The sequence below is a fragment of the Paralichthys olivaceus genome, chromosome 18, assembly GCF_024713975.1.
Source record: "Paralichthys olivaceus isolate ysfri-2021 chromosome 18, ASM2471397v2, whole genome shotgun sequence".
NCBI classification, from domain to species: Eukaryota; Metazoa; Chordata; class Actinopteri; order Pleuronectiformes; family Paralichthyidae; genus Paralichthys; species Paralichthys olivaceus.
Genome location: NC_091110.1, coordinates 7952151 through 7958611, shown reverse-complemented (window position 1 = coordinate 7958611; position 6461 = coordinate 7952151). Strand labels below are relative to the sequence as shown.

The window sequence follows — 6461 nt, the reverse complement described above, 5'->3', positions numbered from 1 at the left end:
AATGTGAGCTTATGAATGATACATCTCTGTCGTACAGATTTTTATAAATCTTGATGAATCTCCTGATTAAAAGAACAACCCAACATTTTACTCAGACATCTGTATCAGTCATTGTATTAAATGTGTCTACCTCATCTATGCCTAAAGACATTATCGCTAAATTGAAATTTAATAACAAGCCAATGATATGATTAACCTTGTAAATGGTGAATTAAGTTCTCCCAAAACTTGTATAATAACTTTGTTTGAATTTAATTTGTCCATGGAGATATTAACCTCACCAAAGACAAAGAGATGGACCAGAGGCCGACAGCTCTGGGGATAAGAGGTAAAGCTTGCCGCTCGTATTTTAGTGTGATGCCAGAAAATCGATGACTGCACCGCATACAGAGATTGGTGGATACGGAGCTGCACACAGAGGAGATGAAAACAATCTTTTCAGAACCTTTAGAAAAATGAGAGAGATGTGTTGTTATTCTATCCTTCACGAGGAGGCCATTAACTAAAACTAAATATTAGAGATGAAAACCATAAAAGATTCGAGAAGGATGCAAAACCACACAGCCTCCATTAAGCTTGAGGACGTGCCAGAGACAAAATAACAGGAAAATGAAAAAGCATCAGGAAAAAATTGACTGACTGCATTTTTTTTGATGACGCAAACTGTAGCAAGTATCCAGGAGACGTGGGAGAGGTGATATGATTCAGTGGGGAGACGGTGACACGCGGCAGCTGATGGATGTTTGGGATTGAGTCAGACGCTCTGACTGGAGTGGGAAGTCTTTTTACCGCCGGACAGGAGGAAAGTCTCCTCTGTGACATTATCCCACGGTGGATTTAAGATGTAATGTTCTACATGATTATGTTCTTATTGATTCAAGTTGAGAAATCTGTTTCAAAGCATCACATGGGTGGTGGAATGCAGTAGGATGAGGAAATATTTCAGCAGTCCCATTATCAGGGATTTGAATTTGAGCTTTTAAAAGATAATAGATTTTGAATTCAATTGACAGAGTAGTTTTATTACTTTATTTAATGAAAGGATCTGAGCACCTCCTCCATTACTATGTAAAACTGGATTTTAAAATTATGACAGCTGACATAGTGGCTCAGAGAGGCAGCGTTGAATTGTCTCTAGTGGAGATGATCAGAAAACACCAAGTGAATCTCGAACTAGGAGGGCGCCCAGAGCGTTTCCACTATGGTTAAGACCATGATAACGATAATAAGATAAAAAATCCTGGATCTACCTGTTAATCCAGATGCAGTCCAAAATTCAGTGGGTTCTTCAGTGGGTCATGCATCACTCGTCCACAAGATTTTATGGAAATCAGTTCGGTAAAATGATTTATGCAAAAAACAGAAAAACCAGAACACACATTTCTTGTCAGACTGAATCTTCTTTAATAAAAAAAATCTGTTTCGTAAACAAAAATATTTCTGACAAAAAAGTAAGTGAGTGTCTGAAGAATTTGCAGAGCAGGGGTTTGATGAGCGTGGTTGGCAGTTGAGTCCAGTAGCATTAGAAAGATACTGCGTACAATGATTTGTTTGTGTAAGACTCATGTTAACATTCTTTTTCTGGGTTTAATGTTCAACACTAGTTCATATGTACATTTGGTCTTGGGTCAAGAGTATTAAAAGTTATACTGCTGCAATAATCTATTTTTTAGAAAATAGTCAGAACTTGTATTCTCAAACAAAGGTCAAGCTCCAAAAACACTAAATCCGACATTTCTCAAAAAGCACTTGTATCTTTCACTAACCACCCAATGTCAAATTATCCAGATCTTCCAAACTACATGCCACCACCTGCAAAATGTGGAGTCTCTTACCCCAAACCAAGAATAAACTGATGAGATTACACCGCTGACTGTGTAATACTCCAAAAGACAAATTAACTAAACCTGATATATAAACTGGTGGCGTGCCCCTTCAATAGTATAAATCAGAACATTACTGTCCCTTAAGTTTGTAGTATTTCCCATTTTCAAGTATATTTCACATTTGAAGCCAAATGTGACATATTTGCAAAGTCATGCCTTTTGTTTAAGAGCACTGAACAATTAAGTTTGAAAACTTGTACTTGTCTTACACTTGTTCTCTGCATTCACTTTGAGGATACTATTTCTTTCCTGAAAAATACTAAATTTACTCATGAAGTAAAATAAAGGAGAGGAGCTAAAGATGGTAATTGGATGGTTCAAGTTACATCATGTCAGAAAAACTGGAAAATTAGATTATTGTCTATAAGAGAAGCAAGCAGAGAAGACAAATTTGTCTTCAACCCACGTTTAGCTCATTCAGGCACTTTTCTGTTACCTGTAAGCATTAAATAGAAACCCATGAAATGTCTCTGAGTGTGTGTGAATCAGTCTGCTCCTTCTGTGCTGACTGAGGCCACAGCTGAAACATAGTAAGGTCCCTCTCTGAGGTACGTCTTCAGGCGGATGTAATGCTGGCTGCCCAGTATCTCTGCTGCAGTCGACAAAGACAAGAGTGACCCCACCAGTTCAAACTTAGCGTCTTTGGCCTCCTTAGTCTGACCCGTTGAACGATCCAAAATGAACTCCATGAATCCAGGAGTGCTGATCATTAGCTTCTGACCCCACGGCTGAGTGGCAATGGCCTGGAACACACACACACATAAATAACAAGATAAATCTTTCAATATCCACAGATGCTGTCTTGTTTTAAAGGAAATCCCTCGATCAGTAACACAAGAGGAAACACAGGTGTTAGATTCAGCTCAACACTCACAGTAAAAATCCCCAGAGCCCCACAGTGCAGCTCTGGGAACGGCTGGGTGCTGATGCTGCGAATCATGTCTATGGGCTGTTTAGACAAAAGGTGGAACCAGGACTCTGTCAGGGCCAAAAGATCTTCTGTCTGCTGCTCTGGCTGCAAAAAAAAACGAAACACTGATTGAAGATTCAGAAAGTGATCCATCTCTAATTCCTGAAGATAACTATAAGACATAAGAAAAGATGAATGCTGCACAGAAGCACCTGTAGAGTGAGAAGTTGTGATATGGCATCCAAGCTGCGCACTCTCAGCTCCGTAGCTCCGGAGCTGGCGAGCTGACTCATTCTTAACAGCACAGTCCTGAACTTTTCTCCTGAAAACACACAAAAGAATTAAGACAAAATGCCGAGATCCAAAGACATTTGCTTTAAGCAAATGCTAACCTGTTTTCTGCAGGACCTGCTTTCCCTCCACAGTCGCTCCGAGTAAACCCAAAGTGTCCAGAGCCACCCCAATCATCGCAGGGTCCGGGTCCAGAGCCATCTCAAACACCTTGTTCTGAAAGGCGGGGTAGGTTTCACAAACCTGCTGCGGACTGTCCGTAATGGCCAAGTTCCCAAAGAACTTCACCAAACCTATAGGAGTGACATATTACTACTACACCTAAAGTTTTCATGATTAAGGCACATTTAGCCTAGATTGTCACGTTACAAAGTTTGTATTTGTACTTATTTACAGAAAAGTACACATAGGTGGCAGTCCTCTCTGTTGTGATTCACAGGCTGACAAGATTTTATTATTATAATTCTCCCAAGTGAAACATGCAAAAATCCAAATCTCTCTTTACGCCTAGTGTTCTCCTGTACAGTAATATTACACATCTACAACTAAGCATGAAAAATAATTATAATAATAATTATACAGCCTATTCATTATGTGGACTTCTATAAAGTGACTCACCAGGCAGGTAGAGGGAGGAGAAGGGGTCTGTCTCTGCTCCTCTGATCATGTTGGAGATCTTGTCCATGATACCCTGCTGGGTCAGATACCGCCGACCATGCTGACTGTGGGCGAGACTGGTCACCATCTCTATGGCTGTGGCCCTGTTGAAAAGGGACAAAAAATGTTTCAGTACTCAGGGGAAGGCAAAGCAGGCCATTGGTTTCATGAAGACCCCCCCCCCAGGTCCTGGCCTCCCCCTAAGTCCCTTGAAATACTCCTTTCTATACGCAGAACATCTTTAGCATGCATGTCTATGGGGAAGAGAGATTTCTCCTCCGTTGCTCTTCTTTAGATTTCTTCATTATTTTCCTTTTATAATGGGACGTGCAATGTGTTTTTTTCTTTTTCTGATTTGAGGGGCTAATGACATATGTTGATGTATAATGCACAGACTGTGAAGCATCCTGTGGTAATTTTTTTGTTTGTGTCATTGACTTGAAGTTAAAATGGACTGAGATTAATAGCGTGGAACAAGACTGAAGAAACCTATTTAAAGATGTGGCTGTGAAAGCTGAAGGTAGGACAACCTAATGCAAATGCAACAGTATTTATTTTCACAGACCATCTTTTAAGGTTTTATCTTATTACCTGATCAAAACGTCATCTCCAGTGAGTTCACTGAGGAGCTGAGACACGAGGCTGCTGCTGGCGCAGTAACCAAGAGAAATGGGAGAAACAGATGCGATTTCCACCACCAGCTGCGACCAGCAAAAAAAAAAAACAAGTCAGCCATGTAAGTGTCGCCAATATATTTCAGCTGTTTACAGAGTCTGCTAAATGACTGCTGGATGGTTTCATGAAAACAGTGGAGAGAGCGAATTGAAAGTTCAGCCGTCATTTAACTGTGAGTGTGACTAAACACTCTCGCATAGTTATGAAATCATTTGTCATACATTAAAACATTAAAATAAATGCATCAGTGTTGCCCACGCTCTGGCATGATTTCTTGTTCCAATTAGTCATACCTTCTTCTGGTTCCTTTAGAATAAATTTCATTTAAAACACTCTACAGGTTGTCACTTAAGCGTCAAACCAAAGTGACGAACATCTGAACGCACCTCATATAATCTGTATCTGACAATGTCACTTGTGGCCATCACTTCCTTCATGACATTCAGCAGCTCGCTGTGGAACAATTTGTCTAATCCAGACTTGGAGTGACTCAGTTTAGTAAGGGACTGAATGGCCTAAGAAAAACAAAACAAAAAACACAGTTACTTCACCACCACATTGTAGATTCGTTAAAAGTTCATCTGGGTAATGTCAGGGCCTCAATCGTCACCTGTTTTGCCACAGCCAATTTCTCATCTCTAATGCAGTGGATGAGCGCTCGAAGGATGTCGTGGTTGTTGAGGATTTTGGTGACAGCGTCGGGGTGCTCCATCATTCTGCCAATCTGCCCGAGAAAGACGGGGACACCTGATTGGGTCAATGTCTTATGCTTGTCTTTCTGTGTGTGCCTGCATGTGTGCGTGCAGCCTACCTGTGCCAAGGCAAGTATCTTGACTTTTTCATCGGGATGGTTCAGACCTGCTTGCAGCTCCACTCTGTAATTCTGTGCCAGGTGCTCAGGGCTGAGTGCCATTAGGACGCGTTCAAGGATGTCGACGCACAGTTCGACCTGCTCCCTGTGAACACAGCACATCAAATTCAGAAAACACATGTGCTGAAAAAGACACAACACAACCAAAACAGCAATGCTCCACAAATGACAAAAAAACAAACACCGGAAATGTTTCCAGGGGACCGAAAGAAGTGGTGAACCTGGCTGTAGTTCACGGCTTTGAAGATACTGCAGTCTGTTACTCGTCAGTGGTGATGGAACTTCACAAAGCATGTTGTGTTGTGAGATGTGAGCTCTCTGTAATTTTGATACTTCAATCCCATCCAATCCTTTATTACAGGACTAGTTGGTATCATTCAATTACTTGTTTTGCTTGATTACAGCCTTAACTTATTATCTTTACTAGCCCACAAGATTAAGGTCGTTCATTTGTGGTGATGAAGGAAAATCTGAGCTGACTATTAAGACAATGACAGATGCTGATTTGCCTTTTCTGACAGGAGGGTGTTCCACCATGTTGGATCTTCTGCATCTGCACTGTCCAAAAACATGGTCGCCTGTCTGAAAAGCTCAGTCCTGCACCGTGTTAGCCATGCACACCCTCCAGAGCACATTGGATAGAACAGTCAGCTTCTCTTTAGAGCTAATAACTCTGAATAAAGGGCTAAATAACAGAAACATGACACCTCACACCTGCAGTGTTTTCATTGTAGCACTGTAGCCACTTAGCATGCTAATGACTAGCACGGGTCAAACGCAGCCCTTTTGGAGCAGGCTAACTGAACTACCGGTTGAACTGGAGCTGCTGGTGTCTCACGCTGACACCAGACTGACTCAGCAGATGGCAGCCATCGCTTTATTAACGTGGAGAGGACACGGGGAGACAGACCGACCTGTGGTTCGAGTTTAACAGAGAGAAAATGACGTCGAGGCGCGTCCCGCTCACTGCGTCTCTCAGGGCGCTCACAGGCAGAGACAGCAGCGCTGTTCTCAGACCCTGCAGCTCTTCTATAGGGTCTTCAACAGCGGAGATCTCCTCCAGTAAACTGTCTATAGTGGCGGCCATGACTGGGAAACTACCGACAACAGTCTGTTGTGAGGAGCGTCCGGCTCGTCTACTTCCTCGGCGCCGCAATGTAAACCGTCAGCG

The 6461-nt window shown here is 42.1% G+C and overlaps 1 protein-coding gene across 1 annotated transcript; it reads right to left on the bottom strand.

Annotated features, from left to right (window-relative positions):
• Positions 1-1380: 1380 nt before the first annotated feature.
• psmd5 (proteasome 26S subunit, non-ATPase 5) lies at positions 1381-6461 on the bottom strand. Its single transcript, XM_020081497.2, has 10 exons — positions 6205-6461; positions 5231-5375; positions 5030-5143; positions 4806-4934; positions 4336-4445; positions 3706-3848; positions 3189-3380; positions 3009-3118; positions 2761-2901; positions 1381-2629 (listed from the first exon to the last, which is right to left on the bottom strand). The coding sequence occupies exons 1-10, from the start codon at positions 6375-6377 to the stop codon at positions 2372-2374; spliced, it is 1515 nt and encodes a 504-aa protein (XP_019937056.1). The 5' UTR covers positions 6378-6461; the 3' UTR covers positions 1381-2371.

What these genes read in the sequence shown, in the direction of transcription:
- psmd5 (XM_020081497.2), bottom strand. Translation starts at nt 6,377, where the DNA reads ATGGCCGCCACTATAGACAGTTTACTGGAGGAGATCTCCGCTGTTGAA. An exon ending in AGATACTTGCCTTGGCACAG is followed by an intron (nt 5,144 to 5,230) that starts GTAGGCTGCACG and finishes TTTCTCGGGCAG; the next exon opens with ATTGGCAGAATGATGGAGCA. An exon ending in TCAGATACAGATTATATGAG is followed by an intron (nt 4,446 to 4,805) that starts GTGCGTTCAGAT and finishes TGCTGGTCGCAG; the next exon opens with CTGGTGGTGGAAATCGCATC.